At 43.1% G+C, this 22,153-nt stretch overlaps 1 protein-coding gene across 1 annotated transcript in view; it reads right to left on the reverse strand.

Moving 5' to 3' along the window:
* kalrna (kalirin RhoGEF kinase a) overlaps positions 1-22,153 on the reverse strand; it is a 109,666-nt gene that overhangs the window by 15,375 nt on the left and 72,138 nt on the right. The window contains exons 39-46 of the mRNA XM_076112316.1: positions 18,347-18,425; positions 17,852-18,019; positions 4,316-4,519; positions 4,002-4,087; positions 2,792-2,935; positions 2,339-2,434; positions 1,637-1,755; positions 649-715 (exon numbers count right to left, since the gene is read on the reverse strand). Coding sequence (XP_075968431.1) covers positions 649-715; positions 1,637-1,755; positions 2,339-2,434; positions 2,792-2,935; positions 4,002-4,087; positions 4,316-4,519; positions 17,852-18,019; positions 18,347-18,425 — 963 coding nt within the window. The remainder of the gene's footprint in view (positions 1-648; positions 716-1,636; positions 1,756-2,338; positions 2,435-2,791; positions 2,936-4,001; positions 4,088-4,315; positions 4,520-17,851; positions 18,020-18,346; positions 18,426-22,153) is intronic.

Consider the following 22,153-nt stretch of genomic DNA (forward strand, 5'->3'; position numbering starts at 1 on the left):
TTGGCCTTTTTCATATCAAAATTACATTCAGAGGTTCTGTACAGATCATAAACTTACCAAATGACCCGCTGATAAGCCCCACCCCCTGCTTCTACGCTGTCAGAGCTACCATGGAGCCCACACTGTCACTAAGTACGCTCATTGCATAAATTCTATCAAGTTTTGGGGAAAAATGTAAAAAAACGATTACGATAAAGTCGGGTAGGTCTTTATTCACCGCCATTAAAATACAATCAGTATATCCTCAGTAGCTAGTGTAGCATACAAGTGCCAACGCTAGTCAATGATGAGCTAACGTACTCTGCTAATGTTAGCGTCACAGGTTTTTTACATAGAAACATAACGTTTTAGAAACATGTATCTCCTAACCTCGCTGAGTATCTATTACAAAACGTTTAACCATGACGAGCTCTAAAACCACAAAACCAGCCTGAAAAATAAGAACATCTGAAAAGATTGCATGAGCATCTATGGAGCAGAGATGGATAGCTGTTGGACACAGGTCGGAGCTGGACGATGCTACGCTATGATTGGCCAGACTGCGTTTGAAGGGCGGGACTTGAAGAGTCAATTACAGTAGATGCTGAGATAAACAATGAGAAAGACAACCACAAGATGATCAGGCTCAGATAATCACAGATGTCTCACCTCCACCACGATGCCCAGGTTTTTGACGTAGTCCTTCTCTGTCTGAATCAGCTCGTTGAGGACAAACCTGTGCAGAACAAACAGTGAAATCAGCTGAGGAAGCATCATCACTGTCAACAAGGACTTGTGGCATTAAAAGAAATAGTACGCTCTTCGAAATGATGATGCTAACCAGAGCCACATAGGGTTCTTCGGCTTGTCCCCATTGGTAGAACTATTTATAAAGGTTTCATCTGCAACCCTTTCAGAGGGTTCTACCAAGAATCCAGCATAAAGTATTGACCATCTGTGATCCAGCACTACCTATGAGAGGTTCTACAGAGAACCCCTCTGTGAAGTAATGCTATTCCACCCAAAACCCTCTCTGGAGGTTCTATCCAGAACATTTCCACCGTACCCTTTTATATTCCAAGGGTTTCATCTAGAACTCAACCTGGGGGTTCTAGCGAGAAAGCTTTTTATATTCATAGAGTTTCATCTTAAACCAACCCCAGGGTGGTTCTACCAACAACCCTTATTATATTCCAAGGGTATAATCTAGAACCCACCCAGGGGGTTCTACCGAGAAACCTTTTTATAGTCTAAGGGTTTCATCTAGAACCCAACCCGGTTTCCTCATAATGATCCTAAAGGGTTGGACCGATGTGGTGCAGCGTAACACAACAATCTTGGTTCACAACCGCATTCAAATTTCTGGGGGTGGGGTGGGGGGGTCTGCGACGATCTTTTCACACCCATGCTTTCAACAATCCTTGAAGAACTCCTCCTTCCAAAAAGGGTTCTTTGGATGAAAAGGGTTCTTCACGAAACTCTTAGTCTTACAAAGAACCCTTGAAAAAGCCTCGGTTCCAAAAAGGGTTCTTCAGAAGCAAATGGTTCTGGGTAGAACCTATTCCCTTCTATGGAAGAAGTAGTTCTTGAAATATAACCAGTTGTAGCAGTAAAACTAATGGCAGCAGCAGTCGTGATGATACTCTACAGTACTCACATCCGTCCTCTCATTGCTTTGGCTCTCTGCTCCAGTTCAGGGTTCCGTGGCTGGACGGGAGTGGTCTGCTCTGGCGGAGTGAGAGGGGAGAAGCCGGGGTACGCTCCTGGTTCCAGAGTCTGAAGAGAGGAGGTCAGCGTTTAGAGGTGGATTAAATCATATTCACAATTATTAGTCAGATTCAGGAAAGCACAGAAATGATCCTCTATCAATCGTCTAATTCATTGGTTTGGACCAGGATTATTGATTTGTCTGTCTCAGAGCGCTTTACAATATGAACAACATTCAACCCCCTCAATCTTTAAGACGCCCAATAAGCAATAACTCCAGGTAACATCAGAATAATGAGATGGTTTCATGACAGCAGAGGGCAGCAGGAGCCTGGTCTTTAGTGGCTATAAGGAACAACCTGTGTTGATTTAAGAAAAACAAACTACAACTCCTGCTTTTCCTAATTACAACACATTCACATCGACCCACTCTACTGTGCATTCATGGGTTGGCACTACACACATTCACTATTGTGTTTCATTTGGTAAAATAAACACAAAAGGATCCATAAATGATATTTAAGGTTCATGGAGATGGCAGGTGATGTTGTGCACTTATTGTGAAGACAACCGGTGCTCATTATAAAGAAAATATATTTGTAAAACTGCACGTGTGTATGACCAATGCAAGCACACAATCATACACACTCACCATCTTGGTTTTAACCAGTTTTTCTATGGCGCTAACCAGCTCTGCAGCGCTGGGCACCTCAGAGGACGACTGCAGAGACGTTAGCAAGGATGAAGACTTGAGAGAGGAAGAGGAGGATCAAAAGCAAACGGCGTGTTAGAAAGATTAGAAGCGAAGGAAGGAGGTGGAAGAGAGAAAGAGGAGTTAAAGCAAGAGAACAAAAAGGAAATAAAAAACAGACTAAGACAGAAAAGCAGGTGGACACACTGCAGGATTTATACCCAATGAGAAGTCAAATTAATATCAAAGCACACAACATGTATGTTAATCAGTAAGCTTATCAAAGCAAAAGCTGCAGGAGGTTTGGCAGTTAGTGGGTAGACGAAGATATTTAAAGCAGAGGCCATCGAGTCATTAGTCCGTCATTATGACCAACATCAGGAGAACCTCCACCCCCCCACCCCCCCTTCTCACCTTGTCGTCCTGAGCCGAGGGGTCCTTGATGATCTCCATGGGGGGAGGCAGAGGGGTGTGGGGCTCCTCATCCTGCTCCTCCTCCCCGCCGCTCTGCATCCCAGAGGTCTTAGAGAGGAAGTTCCCGTCCTTACTGTGGACTCTCTGGAGGGTCACACAGACAGAGTTGAGAGTCAGTTAAAAATAAAAAATAAAATAAAAATCGCTTCTTTTTTTCCCCATAACTGTCCATTTCAAACACGCATCATTCATCACGAGCAGGATAAGTGATTGAAAACGTCTCCATGACGTCATCAGACAAACTCGCTTATTCAACAAAAAGCTGCTTTTGGAAACGTCGAACTTCCTCTGGAGACACTTGAATGAGTAACGGAGCCGAGTCTTGCTGTATTTTAAGTTGTTTGGGTAAGTGGTGATGAATCACAGATGAATGAATCCTCGTGGTTCTGGTCAGACTCGATGAGTTAGTTGATTGTTAGTATAAAACTCTTGTTAAAACTTGTTCAATTGACACAGAATGAAGGGATAGTTTGGAGTAGCAGCAGCACGGAAGCAAAGAAAAGGACAGATTTCCCTATTTTAGACACCTAGAAAATCAACACACGCTCCAACACAAACTTTAGCGGTTTACAGTCTGTTACGTAAATGTAATAAATCTCTACCTACCCCCTGGTGAGGAGGAGCAGATATATTACCTTTTAACTACAGAGGCTTTGTATATAGGAGCAGATAAACAACCATAAAACAGTGCATATCTTTTCTGCATGGCAACAGGCCTAATTAATGCTGTTTAGACCATTTACATTTGGTATATTCACATATGTTATCGTATATTTAACGTATTTCTTGAGTGAGACATAAGATCTGCATGCTCGGTGTTTCATGTCTGTTAATATTTGACCATACAGGCCTGTTTCCCTGCGTTGCCTACAAACACTACTGATGCAGACGGACGTTAAACAGCATCAGAAATGCAATGACCTAGATTTAGTTGTGGTCTGGTGTTATCAAATATTATCAAAGTGCTGGAAAACAAAAAGTAAGAAAAAATAAGATTTACAACCAATCAGCAAATTTAAGGAATGCTATCATTTTAGGTTGTTCATATTTTCCTGTCAGAGAAAATCTGACTCCGGGTAAGACGGCAAGAAAAACGCCTGAAAGACGTCTGACTCTGAAATCTAACTTGAAACATGCTCTCACGGCTTACCTCGTTGATTATGTCATCCTGCTGGTTAAGGTCAGGCTGTCCCAGGTCAACACTCTTCCTGCTTTCCTCTCTTCCTGTTCCCGGTCCTGTCAATCAAGCAGTTCATTACATCAAAAAGATATCTTAACGAGGATGCACTCTGGCATTATTGGATTTGAGGATTCAAGAAATCAAGGGAGTTTTGAGCAGCCTGAAGTTGAATTTGACAGATTCAATACAAATAAATTTTGCTTTCTACAGATCTATTAGAACCTATGAGTGATACGTTATCATGCCCAAAGCCCTCCTGTGGTTTTGATGGTTTGTCGGCTCACCAGTCTTCTTCTGCTTGTTGGGGAGTTTCTTGACGGAGCTGCCGTGGCTGAGCCGGCGGACCGGACTGGTCAGCCACTTTCTCAGAGTGTTTCCGGAGCGTTTGGGTCCAGGAGAGCTGGACTGCAGCGAGTTGAGGGACGGCTGCGGCTGAAGGTTCGTCACGGACTCGGTCTTTCCATCGGAGCCGCTAACCTGGTAGTTTTCTGAAAGAAAGTTTAACATTTTAGTAAGAGCCAGTCAGCCGTACATATTCTGCCTCCACAGCATTCCAAATGATTTAGAAATCATTTGGTGGTGATCGGAGAAGAATTAAACTTCACACACTTGATAGATGTACAAGAAAAAATATATAATCAATTAAAAAACTGATAATTCCGTGGAGGATGTTTGTTAACTACGTTTCCCTTAAAGCTCCATTCGTCAATGCTCAGGATAAGATACAGGATATGAAGTTCTTCAAGGTCTTCTCACAGTTTTCACACATCATCGATCATTCACTCATTACTCAGTAACTTCAGAAAGAAAAGCGGAAAGAGGTTCTCCATGTAGAGTGTGTGTGTGTTCCTAGCTTTTCAGACTAAAGACCAGTTATGGGGACCGCTTGTTCAATTGGGGACCAAAGTCGTGACCCTATTTGTGAAAAAAAGCGATCCTGCGGTCGTTGGTTATGTTAGGGTTAGGAGAAGGGATGGGTGTGGTTAAGATAAAGGCCTTTACACACAGGGGTTATGTCTTGGGCTTTTATTGTGAAAGGTAAGAATTAAAAGGTGTAATAAAGTTTACCGTCTTGGTTCTGACTTGTGATTGGTTGATGTCTTTATTTATGGAGCAAAAAAGTATGTTGTCTTAAAATATGTCATAAATGAGCTGCAGATTTCTGTAACGTCTTGTTTTTCCCCGTTCAGGCTCGTGTGCTTTTGTTAATCATGTTCAGGCACCACAGCGTCGTGTTTTGAATCTGGTGAAGGGAAACTGAGATCCAGATGAGTCCTTCTATTAATAAAAAACTGAATGTGTTTAGCAGCTGCTCTCCTGTCACACGTCTGATAACGCTGTCGTTTCAGACACATGTAGCCCTGCTGGAGATCAAGTCCTTCTTTCCTGCTCTAACAATATGTTCGTTAGCAGCTGTGAATCTTTAAGGCGACACTCATACACTCAGTCAAAAACATCGGTTTTTCATGCACTGGTCAATTTGAAGATTTTGCCATAACATGTTTTTCTTTCTGACTAGTGGAAAGTAAACATCCACAATACACATTCAGGTGTTTATTTTCTTACTTTGTGTTTTTGTGTCTGTAGATTTCACCAAAAGTTACCATTAGATAATGCCTCATTTGCATATTTAAACATCTAATATTTGTCTTAATGTCAGTAATGACCTGGTGAAGTTTCATGGTGATATCTATGAGTTAATTTATTTACCCTATTCACCTGTAGAGTCTTCTAAATGTCTAATTGAACTAAACATCTCTTTAAAGGACTTTTTCTCGAAAAGAGTTTTTTCGCAGTGTGTGTGTGTGTGTGTGTGTGTGTGTGTGTGTGTGTGTGTGAGTGAGTAAGAAGCTGCAGTCATGTGTCAGGAGTGTGGTGGATCGGCTGCACTCACACACAGCTGGGAGCTATGTGCTGTGGTGTTTGTTTCAGACAGGAAATGAAAGGTTAAGAGTCAATGGTGTCTCCTGAGGGGTTCCTGCTCTACTATCCATGAGTGGGGAGCCCCACCTCCCCTCTTTATGTTTACCTTCATGTCCCTCCCTATTCATGCCCTCCCCCCACATGGCTCGTGCTTTGTATCTGACTGTCTCTACAAATGTCTGTTGTTGAGCTGTAGGCGGCAAAAACAAGCATGTGATATTCTGTCATTTCCACAAAAATGTTCCATGTAAGATAAAAAAAATCACTTTCACTTCCTGGAAGTATTATGAGTCAGAGCAGGTCAACAATGTGCAATGTGACAGCGGCCATGTTGACATCTGAGCAACAACTACGCTTTTCATCCATTCTGTCTCAACCTTATTTAATATTAACTGTACAATATTCTTAATTCACTGAATAAAAAAAGTGGGTAATTTTACATTTTAATTTAATAAATTAATCTTCATTGCATTCATGCTGCTTCACAACTCAAACACCGTTGTCCAAACAAAACAAATACTTCCGTCTGACATTGACTCCCACACCGTTCCCCTTCATATCGTGCAGCACTGCAGGTTAATCAGGCACGTATTAATGGAAGCTGTTGTTTTAGTTGTTATCAGACCGTGTCAGCAGTGTGGCGGAGATAAAACTTTGTTGAAAACAGCAGCCAAGGTCACCCAGTGCTGCTCTGTTCAGTGAATGCCCATCACCCCTGTGGTGAAACACCAGAGACTGTATGTAGAGGCGAAAAAACGGGGCGGCTCCTTTAAGAGCGAAGCCGATAACGTCTCGACGTGGCCACCTGCAGTTTAGGTCATAAGTCCCCCTCCATGTCAGCGGATGGGGCTTCCATACTAAAAACAAAAAATCCCCGGTCGGTCCACGTCTAATCAGTTTTTCCCAGAGATCTTTTTCGTCAGTTTAATATTTGTCAAAGGAGGTGTGACAGATGTTACTTTAACTTACCATGAATGTTAAAACTTCAAGCAATAGAACATCTTTAAATGTAATCAGAAACGTAGTTCTACAGATATTATGGTTAGTTGAGGGGGCGGGGCCTCGATACTTCAGCCAGCCCCACCCCCCCCATCACTACCATGCACACCAACTCCAAAATCTCAAGATGGCAGCTTTTGTAATCAAGATATTTTGGCTTCACTTTTGTACAGCGGGAAGAAGTGGAGACACGTCATTTTTTTAAATATATCGTTGAGTCTATGTGCAAAACATTTACCCACACTTCTTTTGTATTTACGGTGCAAAATAAGTATAAATACATAATATACAGACACACACACATCTTTGTTAGGAATTTCTTTGTGCTGTTAAGTTGTCACTTGAACTTGAACTCGCCTTCAGCCTGGGAGGTGAACAATGTAGAGTGTCCAACCTGCTCCACAGGCAAACATGCACTGGGACAAAACAGTTTTTGAAAGCTGTTTATATTAAATTACTATGACAAGAAATATTAAATTGTCTGGACAAACAACTGGGCGGTTAAGAAGAAATCTCAAACAACTACACCCTGTGTATGACACCACTCTAAATAAAACACACAAATGAAACATAACCACAATCAAAATGACTTTACACTCTGTCACTTCAAGACAATTTTGACTTAACTTGAGCTATTGCAGTCAGTCTACGTTAGTCTGTTGATTTTAAAGAAAGCCTGCTTTCATGTATTTGATACAGAGGGATTAAGGAAAACTAATTGACCAGCGAAGATGAGAGTTGGAGAACGAGGAGACAACAATCAACCAGCCCCCAGCAGGATTTCTGCTGATTCTCCCCGTCACCGCTCCACTTCTCTCCCCGTCGTCACTCTGTCCCGCTGCTTCAGTGGCTGCTCCCTGAAGTGCTATTGAGCGGATCCAGTCATGTGTTTTTAAGAGGGGAAACATGTCATAGGTCACCTGTTCACCTGCGCGTGTGCTTTCAACAGAACCAATGTCGGCCGTTGAGCGGCCTTGACAACCGGCTGACGACAGAAACTCATTACTGACACAAACATGGCCGACTGATAAGACACTTGAACTTCTGCTCCTGAAGAGAAAGATGACGCAGCAGAACCGCAGGGTGCTGCCGTCAGCTGCTGGGAGCTGACCAGTCACCAACCGAGGAATGACGGGATGTTTTTCCCTCCACAAAAACCCAAAAGGATTTTTCCATTGGATTGTTGCAGAAAATAAGCAAACAAACTTGAATTATATTTTCACGTTTTGTTTAGCAAGATAATCAAACACGAACACCACTTTTATGATTTTTGAATGGTGAATGACAGAAGTAAAAAGCTAACGTTAGGCTATGAACGAACGACGCCACGGTCACATGTCTTCACATCACCACCACTAAGCTAAATAAGGACTAGTGCTCTAGTGAGGACATTAAGTCGTCTCATTTAGACACTCATTAGCAACAGTGAAAACTTCATATATTCAAATTCAAATTTGGGTTTTATGACGTAGAACAAAATGTTTAAATCTCTAAAGCTGGTGGTAACTCATAAAAATATCAACTTTGAGACGAGGGAACCAGAAGTGTAAAGATGCTGAATATCTTCCTAGATTTAGGACTCATTCCTGCAGCCCTCAGCCAGGAACAGCTGTTCAAAAGGACAGAACTAGAATCACCGCCTCGCGGTGTTACGCCTCCCCAACCAGTCAAGTGGCAGTTTTACATCCAAGTCTGTCGAAAGTGTCACTTAGACTTTTTTAATTGTCATAATTAGCATATTAATTACCGAGTTATGGCCGAAAACGTGTTTTGTGAGGTCACAGTGACTTTTGACCGCCAACTTCTGTTTGCTCGAGCGGACATTTGTGACAATGCGTTCCTCAGATATCGCAATCACAGAAGTACAACCGGAAAACCCTGTGTTGAGGTGGTTGAGTTGTTGAAACGTCAGTAAAGTAAAGTACATGTGATTTGTAGTCAATGGGCCAAAACGCATTCCTCTATTTCATCACCAGTTGTAATAATGTGTCTTCATCTCCAGAAGAGACGTTCCACAGGTACTCTAATAATCTCAGATAAGGAGGCGGGACTAACAGCAGCAGGAAAGCAGGAACCTCTCTCTACTATTGAACAAAGGTGACAAAAAAACTAACAAACGCCGACTGTGTGACAGGAAGTCCTGAAAGAGTTGTAGATGACACACCAAATACGGTGAATACCTGACTATCATTCTTGACCCGGTCATCCAGGTGTGCATGTCATCTTCTGTGTGTTCACAGCAGCACTCCCACACCAACACAACAATGTTGTGACATGATGCTACAGTCAGTCTGAGAGCCCTCGAACACAACACATGTGAAACCTTTCAAAGCTACACTTTCTATCCGCTCGCTACTCGACAGAAAACCATATTTTTTTTTTTAGAGGCCGTAACGAGTTTCTTGCGTTCAAATTGGTCGGTGTTCCTCATCAGCACACTAGCTGACGTCCCACGCTGGACTGTTCATTTAAGAAGTGACATTTAAAAAGGAGTGAGCATTGCAGTGTTAGTACTCTGGAAAACACTGAATAGTATATTACAGAGTACAGCAGTGTCACTCTGACGGCCAAAGTCAGGTGAGATTAAACAAGGAAGCTTTTGTTCAGCAGCCGACAGAAAGACAGACGGTCTACTGTTAGAATCCTCATCACTCACTATCTTTAATCACACGCGCGCACACACACACACACACACACACAGATCTGACCTCCAGTCTGTAGATACTAAACCAGTCTGAATGCAACAGAACAGGGTTTTTGTCTTCTTCTCGCTCTCTCTCTCACACACACACGGTTTCATTCTGTAATTACACTACACACACACACACACATTTTGTCTATGAATGGCTCTATTGACAAGAGAGTATTGAATCTTAGACCCACTGAGCTCGACACGCGCACACACACGATTCCAGGTGAGTTACCAGACCAGTCCAGGTTCAGTAGTTACCGCTAACTTTCCCGTTAACTAGATGGATTAAACGGCACTTGAATGGCAAAATAATCAGAAAAATGCATTGCAACATCAAACGAATGTGAGAATTAAAGTAGTATAGTATTTGTAAATATAGTATGTGAAAAGTATTAAAACTGTAGTTGTCGTTCTCTGAGCCCGCACGCTCTCTTCCCATCATGCTTTATTTGTGTCAATGACAGGAAGTGACAGTAATCTGGAAGGATGACATTCCTCTCATACCTCCCTCTCTCCCTCATGTGCCTTACATATTTGAACACACGTAACTACACTGACTAAGCAAACAAACAGTGACAACAACTGCAAGGGCCCTCTGCAAATAGTTCAAATAGTGCCTAAACTCCCTGCCAAGGCGGAAGTTTATTTTGAAAAGACTGCACGTAACGAGTAGAAACTGACACGGCGTCCCCGACACGTCCAACACCGACACTGGAGGGGAACGTGGAGCGTCACAGTCTGCAGCGTAGGGCCACTGACCAGGCGTCAGGAGTGAGAAAGAGAGTGCAGACCTCCGCCAGGACCAAGCCCCATCTCGCAGTATCAACCAAAGAGAAAAACTCAATTGAACGACTTCTTCTTTAGCTCATGCTAAACCCTTCCACTCAAGTTTCATAAAGATTGGGCCGGTAGTTTTCCTGTACTCTTTGCTGACAAATAACCTAATTATTATAGCACCACTTTAACGAAAGGACCAAACTAAACATCCACACTGTTCAATTTTTACATGCAAGCCTATCGAGTCTTGGCTTTTGATTATGTGCAGCTTACTTCAGGCACCAACGTAGACGAGTTGATTAGCGTGCATATATACTATGTTTATCCTTTCTCTTGATGTCTTTGTAAAAGCTGCTCTCTTGGTAAAGAGAACTGAAAGTAAAGCTCCATTGAGGAAGAAAAGATGCATTGTGACTAAAAACACACTTCTTTATGGGAAACACCTCAACTGGAACTGAAAGACATTACATAGAGGATATTTGACAATTCAGAAAAACGTCTTACAAATGTAGACACTCATTTCTGGAGGGAAATGGAGATAAGTAACTAAGAAGAAGATGCTGACCTGATTACAATCACAGACACTCATCTTTTAAAGCAGTTTACAGCCCACAGAGGAAGCCGTCTGATTCTAAAGATGAAGTCAAATGAAGTTGTTGGTTCTTGTTCTCCACTGCTGCCGATACTGCCACCACTCAGGCTGACTAACAAATGAGCCGTTTGAAAGTCCTGTTTCTCAGACGAGTCTGAACACACTGAATCACAGCTGATGAAGCAGTGGAGCGAAGGCTTTGCTAATGTCGTCTCTGTCCATTATCTGTGTGTGTGTGTGTGTGTGTGTGTGTGTCTCAGAGTAGTTTCCTGCCCATCTTCATATTTAATGGGTAATGGATGGGACGCAGGATCACAGTTAATCACTTGGCCACTGTGAGAGAATGTGGAGGGGCCTCTGTGTGTGTGTGTGTGTGTGTGTGTGTGTGTGTGTGTGTGTGTGTGTGTGTGTGTGTGTCATATCAAACAGACTGTGTAGATGCATGTTGTAACCGACGCGTCAAACCCGTCTAACCAGCTGAGCTTCAATGCTAAAACAAAGGGGACTGTAGCTAGAGGCACATCTCCCAAACTCTACTCTTAAAATCCCGTTTGAATCGTTTCATGAATTACACATTCGATGTTTGTTAATGTAACTCGGGCGAGTAATTGATATACAATCATTTTGTGGGCGTAGTGTTCCTTTAAATCCTTCAAATTGTCACCGGAAAATGGTCTCACTTTCTGCCAAAGTCCACTGTCTTTTAGTTTTCACTAAAAACAGGCAACAAGCAATAAATACATTGTGTCATTTAAAAGCAGAACATCTTCCTAAAAGAGTCCTAAACCACCAAGCAAGTTGTTTGTCAGAGCAGTTTTTTAAATTGACCCAAAATGAATAGAAACATATGAATGTTTTGTGATGTTTCTCCAACAACGAGAGACAGATTCTAATGCCCATCTGTGGAGGAGAGTGCTTCTCCTGCCTCCAGGTTGCTCATTAGGAAAACACAACAGACAAACAGCCAATGCTGTGATTCTTGTGGACAGAATAGTCTCCCAGAGAAGCACCCGTTACTTATTTGCCTTAAACTACTTTGGAGCTCTCCACCAAAAAACAAACAAACCACAGACCTGCACTCAAGTGAACCTCACAGTCCCGGTCTGACAAGACTGCAGGAAATCTTAACCTCAAAGTTTTGCACGGCCACAACTTTAAATCCATCTACGAAGCCCATTCATACAGAGTTAATAGGTATCCATTACATCAAACGTCTTTAGTACAGATCCATTACGCTTGATCTGCATCTGAGGCAGGATAGTGCTGGATCGATAGATCTTACTCCATAGTATTGCCTCCCTCTTGTCATCATGTCTGAATGTAACCTGGTGACAAACAGTCAAAATCTAAGCCGACAGCTCGGCACAAAACTCAGCAGAAACCACGCTGGCTGTCTGCTCGTAGGGACAGACAGTGGTTGGGAAATTCAGAAAATTATTACAATGAAGACTCCAGCGGAGTCACGGTAAATCCTTTGATGTTGGCCAAAGGCTGTCATAACCTGCCACACACACACACACACACACACACACACACACACACACACACACACACACACACACACACACACACACACACACACACACACACACACACACACACACACACACACACACACACACACACACACCCTGTGCAGCGGCTGACTGAATTGCAGGAAAACCAATTGCACAATCCAACATCTCATTCTCCATCGAGACAAAGAAAGAAACTGTCCTCTTCTCCATGTGTCTGTCTGTCTTTCTGTGTGTGTGTGTGTCTGTCTGTGCCACAACTTCCTGTTTCACAATTAATTTTCAATTAAAATCTGTTTCCAGTGGCACCATAACACATAACAGTAATGTATCTCTCTGAATGTCCATTTCTTAGTTCGTCAACCCTTCTTTTATTCAGTCAATGACACGCACACAGATTAACACACACACACACACACACACACCCTCTCACAGCTGACATGTGTGGAGAATGGTGGCAGCCAGAAACCTGATTTCTGCTTCATTCTGCAGCACACACACACACACACGCATGCTTTACAAGTTTGGAAGTTTGTATTATGTAACACAAGCACGCACACACACACGGGTAGCGTACACACACACACACAGACACGGGTAGCGTACACACACACGGGTAGCGTACACACACACAGACAAACGTCCCACCTGTGCCGTTGTAGCAGCAGCAGCAGCAGCGGATCCATCCACAGCAATGCAGGCCTCGCTTCATCCTCCCTCACACACACATCCTTCACACACACACACCTCTATCTCTCCAGCTGTCTGACTCAAACCACTAAAGCTGACCAACCCAACCTGTTAACTAGACTGACTGGGAGGGTGTGTGAACACCAAGAGCTTCACTCCACACTGACATTCACCACGGAGCGGGAGACAGAGAGGGAGGGAATGAGGAAGGAGGAGGAGCCCCCGCACGCACGCACACACACACACACACACACACACACACACACACACACACACACACACACACACACACACACACACACACACACACACACACACACACACACACACACACACACACACACACACACACACACACACACACACACACACACACACACACACACACACACACACACACACACACACACACACACACCTTTCTCAGACATAGTTGAGTTTCTCTCCCTCCCTCCCTGCTTTACACACTTTATTTGTCTGGAACAAAAGTCGGTGTTAATTATCGTGGAGGGCTACTTTAGAGAGCAGGGACTCGGGTTCCAACACCGTGTGTGTGTGTGTGTGTGTGTGTGTGTGTGTGTCAGTGAGCAAAGTGACAGAGGGAATGTTAAGCTCCTTTCAGAAATCTACTTTGTACCATTGTCAGCTTCATGCATCTGTTGAAGTGATGGCTTTTAGGCGACATAGACCCTACTGTGTAAAGGTGCTGTGATCACTCGTGTGGGGAGAGAAGAACAGCAGTGAGTCGGTCAATAAATAAATGGATTTTCAACAAATTTCGCATTTGGAATTGTATTTTAAAACCCTTTTTTAAAAGGCGCTATGTTCAATCATTTCATATTAAAGCTAGGGTTAAAACTCTGCTTCAACGTTGGCAACACGGCTGGGTTTTTTGGTTAGATAACATTTTTAAATCTAGCGTACTTTTGTTGGTTTCTACTTGAATGTGAAAGGGATGAACCCACAAACAAGTATCACCCAACCCTGCAGACTTTATAGTGACTTACAGCTAATTATTTTGGTCACTCTCACTGCTCTCAACACGTCGTTTTCAGTTGCACCAGACAGCTGTTTTCATGGAAGGAACTACGTGCCGAGCACCAAACAGCACGACAAGCAAAGTTAGCTACTAGCTGGTGAACACAGCGCAGAATTTAGCAGCTAGAGAACAAGATATGTCCCTCAGGAGTTGGTGGAGACCAAAAACGGAGCTAAAAGAAGGGTAATACTGGACGTCATCCTGCTGACCTGGAGGTCTTACTACGACTAGCTTCTGGTCACAAGCTTGCTTTTTTTTAGCCACCAGTAACTTATCCACTAATATATTTCACCATCAAACTCAATTATGTTAGAAAATCCTGCCCACAGTCCCTCAGACTCCAAGCATAGTTGTAAATAACATTAGGTTATGACTCATTTAGTGCCTCGTTGCTCACATGCGATATGTAAAGCTTGCTGGATTCATTGTAAGCCGTTACCAAGAGTTTATTGCTCTTTCTGCCCTGCAACACGAGTAAACGGACTTATACGAGATGCATCTGTTCTACAACTTTAACCTGGCCCACTATTTGCACACGGTGATGCAGTTTTTTGAGGGTTATACTTTATTTGTGCATTAGAGGCGATAAACATTTAAGATTCCTCTGTGTGTGTGTATTTAACCTCGTCACAGTCATTGTGACGATCACTGCAGCAGCAGGTAAGACAACACATGCACTCAGCCTACATTAAGTGCCTCCAGCAGCTCCGTCTCCCTGCAGTGTCCCATTTTATACACAAGTGCACTTCAGCTGATGCTCTACAGCAAGAAATAATAATACTAAACCTCTGCAGCTGTGACTGCACACCACCACAGCAGTTTGTCCCAACCTCAGGCTTCCTGAGCGCACCATCTACTCTACAATCTCTACAATCTCACACCAAGAGGACAAACTTAGTTAACCGTCAAAGAGAAGCAAGAGCCGAGACAAATTACCACACAGTATAACTATTAGTCACATCTATTAACCATTATATTTACAATCACGACTACAGCGCTTAGTTCTATCCGTTTGAGTGACTTCAAAAGTCACACCGTGATTGATTTTCAGTCGAGTTAACTTAAAATCCTTCAGAAGAGGACATGGAGACCTACTTTACAGAGCAGTCACAAGACCCGAGACGCACACGAGACGGGGCAGAGCGAGGGACGAGGCTGAGCCTCCAAAGAACTGCAGTTTACATCCAGTCCACGTAAACCGCTCTTTGAGGGTTGATTAACAGTTTGACTCATTCATTAACAAATAGAGAGCCGTTAATTAAATACCCATCGGCCTCCAGTCACTTTTCTGCACTTACACCATCAAACGATGATACGAGGCATTCACATGGTGTCGAGGGGAAGTCTGCACTGGGAAGAAAAGAAAGTCTCCTTTTTGTCAGGACCTTCTCACAGGTGTCCATGATATTGCATGGTTTAACAAGTAATGCAATAACTGGCTGAATTACAATGTTTTTCAAATGCAGCACCATTAATACTGGATAGAACTGCTCGCTGTTTATTTCCTCTGAAACTTTTAGTCATCCTTCATTTCTGCAGCTGAAGTCTTTCAACTCTCTTTGCTCCTGTTTTACACCCTCAACTGTGCAGCTCCCCCTCCGTGCTCGAACTAGAAAGAAGACAACATTTATTTGTTACTCTATTCCAACTCTATTCCAACAATTTCACATTGTGTGTGTATGTGAGTTTATTTCCATGTGTAGCAGCTGAAGTTGTCTGATTTGCATCTCTGTACAGGAACACAAAACATCCTTTTCATCGGCGAGAGCATAAAACACACCATGGCCGAGTCACGCAAATCAGCTGATCTGGCACTGTGTGTGTGTGTGTGTGTGTGTGTGTGTGTGTGTGTGTGTGTGTGTGTGTGTGTGTGTGTGTGAGAGAGAGAGACTACAGTGAAGAGGAATCACCCACCCACACAAACCTCCCTGAGGATTACACCCGCTAGCTAGACAAAACTGTAAACTGGGTTGCAGGAAGGCCAGTTATACTAGGAAAGCAAAGTGTGTGTGTGTGTGTGTGTGTGTGTGTGTGTGTGTGTGTGTGAGGAAGTTTATGGTTAGTGTGTTCAAAGTTTGGTATTCGGAAAGTCATGATAAGATGGGAGGAAATAACATCTGTGAGTGTGTGTGTGGAGTTTAGCTGTAGTTGCTTCCATCTGCAACATAAAAACATGATGAATGCTACGGTGAGTAACGGACTAATCGCTTGCAGCATCCAACTTCCAATATGCTGTAAAACTCCTATGATGCAATGAGGTGAAATCAGCTCATCCTCATGCATCCTCATCCACCTTAGGCACAACCTGCTGTATGTCCAGCATTGATAACAGTCACCTCAGGCTCCACAGCGCCCTCTGTAGGTGTAGGTTTGTGTGTGTGTAAACTATGGTAACCATCAAGAATGAGTCTATAGTTCCGTCACAACATTGACTTGTTGTGACCAGCTGGCATTTTACGACAAAAACATTTTCTGTTTTAAATCAAACTCAGACGTTAAATACCCAGAACCATATTGTACACGGTCTCTCTCTCTCTCTCTCTCTCACACACACACACACACACACACACACACACACACACACACACACACACACACACACACACACACACACACACACACACACACACACACACACACACACACACACACACACACACACACACACACACACACACACACACACACACACCAGTAAACCGCTTTAGTTTGTCAAGGAGACAGAAACAACAAAAGCCAGATACTAAGACATTATTTTGAGACACTAAGACATTTTGAGAGTTTCTCACTATGTTGCTATACTAAGTCATTATTGTGAGATACCAAGTCAGTATTTCAATAAAGCTTATCATTATAATAACTTATAGAATCTTGTTTTCTTCTTCTCTTTCTCCCTTTTACTGAATGGGCTTCCACAACTCGGTCGATAGAACCGGACAGAGTTCCTCCGTGTTGTAATGTCCACATCTCACCACTAGAGGTCGATGCAGATCAGATTACTTGAAGTGATGCGACTAACAAGGAAATCCATGATATCTCCTTCTTGCTGACCAAAAACACTGAAGCCATTATTATTGTTTTTTAATGGCTGAAACTTTCCGATTTTATATTTTGAGTCTCAGCGGAATTTCACGGAAACATCCCAGCTGGACTTTCCAGAACTACATATTGGCTGAAATCCAACCAATCAGGCCCCTTTGTTCAATTTCATTCACATCTGTGCATTACGTGTGAAATTGTGTCTCAAGGGAGTTTTCCTTTAAACCGCATGTTTCCGCTGTGGGAGCAAAGCGGAGACAAATATATGGCATCGACAAAAAACCATGTGACCTTTCTTCAGTGACGACATGGTGTCATTAACTGAACCACATTCATCTACAATACACCGTGAAGAACACGCTGATCCTGAGCCAGAACAGAAAGAAACGTTTGTGCTCTTTTTTGCTATTTCATATATATCTTCAGAATTTTACTTTTCAAATGTAATACTTTGTAGTAGATAACCTTTTTTGCTTTTACACAATAGCTATGAAGGCAACGTTTATCATGATTGTTGCAAACCGAGTCCATAAACTCAGCTTTTGTCTTTCCTACCTTTCCCCGAGCCGAAGAAGCAGTCCATCTCCACGCTGGAGCGCGAGTGGGACACGCAGAGTGTGGAACTGGGAACCAGTCCCTCCTGTGGCGGGCTGCGTTCGGTGGTTCGGACCAGACACCAGCCGGGCCGCTCGCTCGGCCGCTCCAACAGCTCCACCGTCTGGCCTGGAGGGACGAGCAGACAGCTGATTTACAGGCTGGTACTGGAACTTCAGACAATCTCCTTTTACAAGTTTTAAGATGATTTTTCAAGTAAAAATGTTATGTATTGTAGTTTTAAACAATATCCTTTCTTGCAATTTTAAATATTTGAAATACAATTTTCTTTCAGCCCAACACAACTAAAGCTAAATGACATGAACCCAAACTAAGACAGCAGGTTTTAGTTTAACCCAAACCAACATATAATCTTTGGATTTAAGCATGAATGAACACAGTCGACATGCAGATCCAGACTAAAAGGTGTGACCAGGACAGAGAGGCTTCTCTCACCGGTGCTGACGGACATCTCCGTGCTGCATCCTGCTGTGAAGTCCTGAAGGACGACGGTCAACTCGCAACCCCCAGAGAGCTGCAAACAGAGAGAGAGAGAGAGACGAGAAGATGGATTAGACTTTCAGAATATCAAAACATTACCGGTGCTTTAAAACTACGTCGCGTTTGCATGTCTGGGGCAAAATATCACTTAATCTACATCGTAGCCTCAAAGAATCTGCCGTTAATCCACCCGAGGACAGAGAAACTTAATCCATCAGTGTTTGCACAATAAACACTGAAGATTTCCAGAGTGAAAATACTGATATTTAAATTCTCAGCAGGCTGGAGGACCCGAATGAACCAGCAGCTCGAGGACATGACCTCTCGTTTAGGTTCTACAACAAACACTGAACCCTACAAACAGAGCAGGAGCGGAGCGGAACACCACGACAAGTTAACAAAATCAACCAAGGACAGAAGGACTAGTGTGTGTTTTGCCACAAATGTTTCCAGGCAACGTCAACCGCCACTTCCTGACCTTTAGGACTGAGCTCTAATCTGTGAGATCCGTCACTGCTGTCGAGACCGTGATGCCATTTAGCAGCATTATATGGTCCAGATAAAGCTTGATCCAGTTCGGATGAGTCTTAACCGAAAACCAAATGTGTTCGGTCTAAACACCGGCGCTGTGGGTAAAATAAAATGCATATTTGCAGATGCACTTTAAAGCCCCTGAACACATATTTGTAACTGATTGGGACTTTACACCAAGAGACATTACCGTCGAGTCTTACTGTTTGAGCTCCACAAGCCAATGCCATCTCGTTCCATCATATTGGAGAGAAGTCGGACATCTCTACGGTCAGATATCTCCAAAACTACACAACTCACACCAAGACAATCTAGAGTGATAGATAGATAAGTGGAAAAATATGCGTTTTTGATTTTGGGGTGACCTGTCCCTTTAACACCCAAGAACTCTTTTCTTCAAAGTGTATTAAGTAAAATGGAGAGAAGCTGTCCAAATTCACAATTCAAACATCCAAATGTATATAAACCGGCTTTACAATTGTACTTAAGTTTGGTTCTGGACTCTTCAGCTGTGAGGAGAAAAATATAATTATTGAATCAGACTTGAACCCAGTCAGAAGTTTTCATCCTCGCCATGAGCCGAGAATGAAATCCCGTACGACAGAGAACCGATCACACAGACATCTCGAGCAGCAGTTAAATATTATCAGCCGGGTTAATGATCGACGGGATCGACAGAAAGCAAAACAAACCGAACATGCAACCCACAGTCTTTGTCACCAAGTGTTCAGAGTCATAATGGCTTATTGAACCTGTTAGTGAATACACACACACACACACGATAGTGATGGAGCAGACGTCATACTCCCGAGGTGTGTTGACCTTTACTCCCATTAAAAACAACATATCTGAATGTTTTTATGATTTTATAATGAAACAATCTGCTTAAAACAAATCTTATTGATTATGTATTATTCAACTCAGGAGGTGTTGAACATACTATTTTTATGGAGACACTTCTGATATTGAGGATATTAGTGATGACGAGGCCGATACGAAATATAAATAAATGTGATACGTTTTAAAGTATCACTTTATTCATAGATATTAACCATTCATGACAGTAAAATACAGTTTTTTTGTGTGTTTCTTTTCCTCGTTTAGATTTTCGGTCCATTGAAAGACACATAATGCCAAATTTTAAACAACTTGTTTTATTGCCAATGATTTATGCGTGCAGAGTAGAAATCCACCGTCACAATATTTCTTTGGAACATTCTGAACGGGTCAAGTAGGTCGTACTACACCAGGGAATGAAAACAATCCTGGATTTCTCTTTGACTCTGCAGCCAAACGTTTGTCCACGGAGAAGGATTCCTCCTCAGTGAAGTCCCTCGAGGCCATATAAATAAAATCAAGTGGATTTGACTTTAAAAGTAAAAGATAAATCGATGTGTAATGACGCAAAAGTGGCTCCAGGATGTAAATCAAGCCATTTCCCTCTCTTCCTCCATCTGCCTTGCCTGCTCTACTCTCATTGTCTTGGAAAATGTCAGAGTGTGTGTGTGTGTGTGTGTTAATGTGTGTTAATGTGTGTAAGCAGGCTGCTCTTTGCCAGGCTAAAGATCTCCTAGCAACAAGGACCCCTGTTTCTATAAAAGGTGCAGGTGAGTTCATACCTGACAGATGGCCACACACACACACACACACACACACACACACACACACACACACACACACACACACACACACACACACACACACACACACACACACACACACACACACACACACACACACACACACACACACACACACACACACACACACACACACACCAGCAAAAGGCCCTGCAGCCCCCACGCACGTGTTGTCACTTATTATGGCTGATTAGACCTCAGCCCAGGTTGAAGACGGAACTATACTGGGAATCGTGACGTCACCGAACTTCATGCACCAACAATAATTGAATTTGCTCCGTTTGGTTGCGCCGTTAAGTAGCGGCATGGGATGTGGAGACCTGTTTAAATGGATTTGCTGATTTCAAACGCCAGCCTGTAGGTAAGGTGTGATAATCCTTAATCCTTCCACAGTCTTTTTCACCGTCTCACCGATACCTTAAACAACACGCCCCCAACAACCCCTGCGCTGTTTTAAATCCCCCTTACATCTTCATCGTCACCTATCTTTGTTAATAAAGCACAGGCTGAGATTAAGGGTACAAGTGGCTAAAATGAGCTTCCTTTGGAGGGTGTCTGGGCTCGGCCTTAGAGATAGAGTCGGGGGTCAGACATCCAGAAGGAGCTCCGAGTAGATACGCTGCTCCTTCGCGTCGAAAGGGGACAGCTAAGGTGGTTCAACATCTGATCAGGATCCTCCTGGACGCCTCCCTTTAGAGGTTTCTGGGCAAGTCCAACTGTTAAGAGGCTGAGGGGTAGACCCAGAACAAGCTGCAGTTAAGTTATATCTTTTCTGGCCTGGGAACGCCTCGGGGTTGCTCAAGAGCTGGCAAACGTTGCTGGGGAGAGGGACATCCGAAATACGGTTTCAAGACTTTCATTCAAACAAGCTGAAAAGCATTATGGGACACAAGGTTTTCAGCCAGCGGTGTGACAGAACCTACCAATAGACCGACCTCAGTACATCTCTAATCTGACGCTCTGCTTGTGTGTGTTCCAAGGTGTGTCTTGTAGCTCTACTGCAATCCGTCATATGACCATATCTGGGCACTGAAACCACACACACACACACACACACACACACACACACACACACACACACACACACGGCGGCTTGTGATGGTCATATGTTATAGAGCAGAGGGAGCCAGAACACCACATGCACTTCACCTCCTTCAACAGCGGAATGAATGGAACCTGTCAAGTTCAGGAAGCCTGAGTTACAGCTGCTCGAATGAACTCCAGCAGCCTTCATCTGGTCCAGTATGAGTGAAGCGGTGACAGAAGGAGCGGAGAAGCTATTTAAAACTGCGTGATGGCTTTAATTGGTACAACTTCAGCCGTGCTCATTAGTGCAGTGCGAGATTCTGAAGATTCACCAGTTTTCCAAAAAACCTCTCGTCTATATTTCATGGGGCCTTTATATTCAGAGCCAAACCTAATTTCTGAGAGACACGTTCATGTTATTGAAACATCCCTTTAAAACAAGCAGCGATATAAAAAGCATTACGAGATAAAGAAATCAAGAGGAAAATAAATACTCCTACTCTGTAAAGCGGGCTATAGAGATTACAATTAATTAAAAAAATCTGTCATATTCCTTCTGTCTCAC

The sequence above is a fragment of the Anarhichas minor genome, unplaced genomic scaffold, assembly GCF_050575085.1.
Source record: "Anarhichas minor isolate MPS153535 unplaced genomic scaffold, ASM5057508v1 ptg000004l, whole genome shotgun sequence".
NCBI classification, from domain to species: domain Eukaryota; kingdom Metazoa; phylum Chordata; class Actinopteri; order Perciformes; family Anarhichadidae; genus Anarhichas; species Anarhichas minor.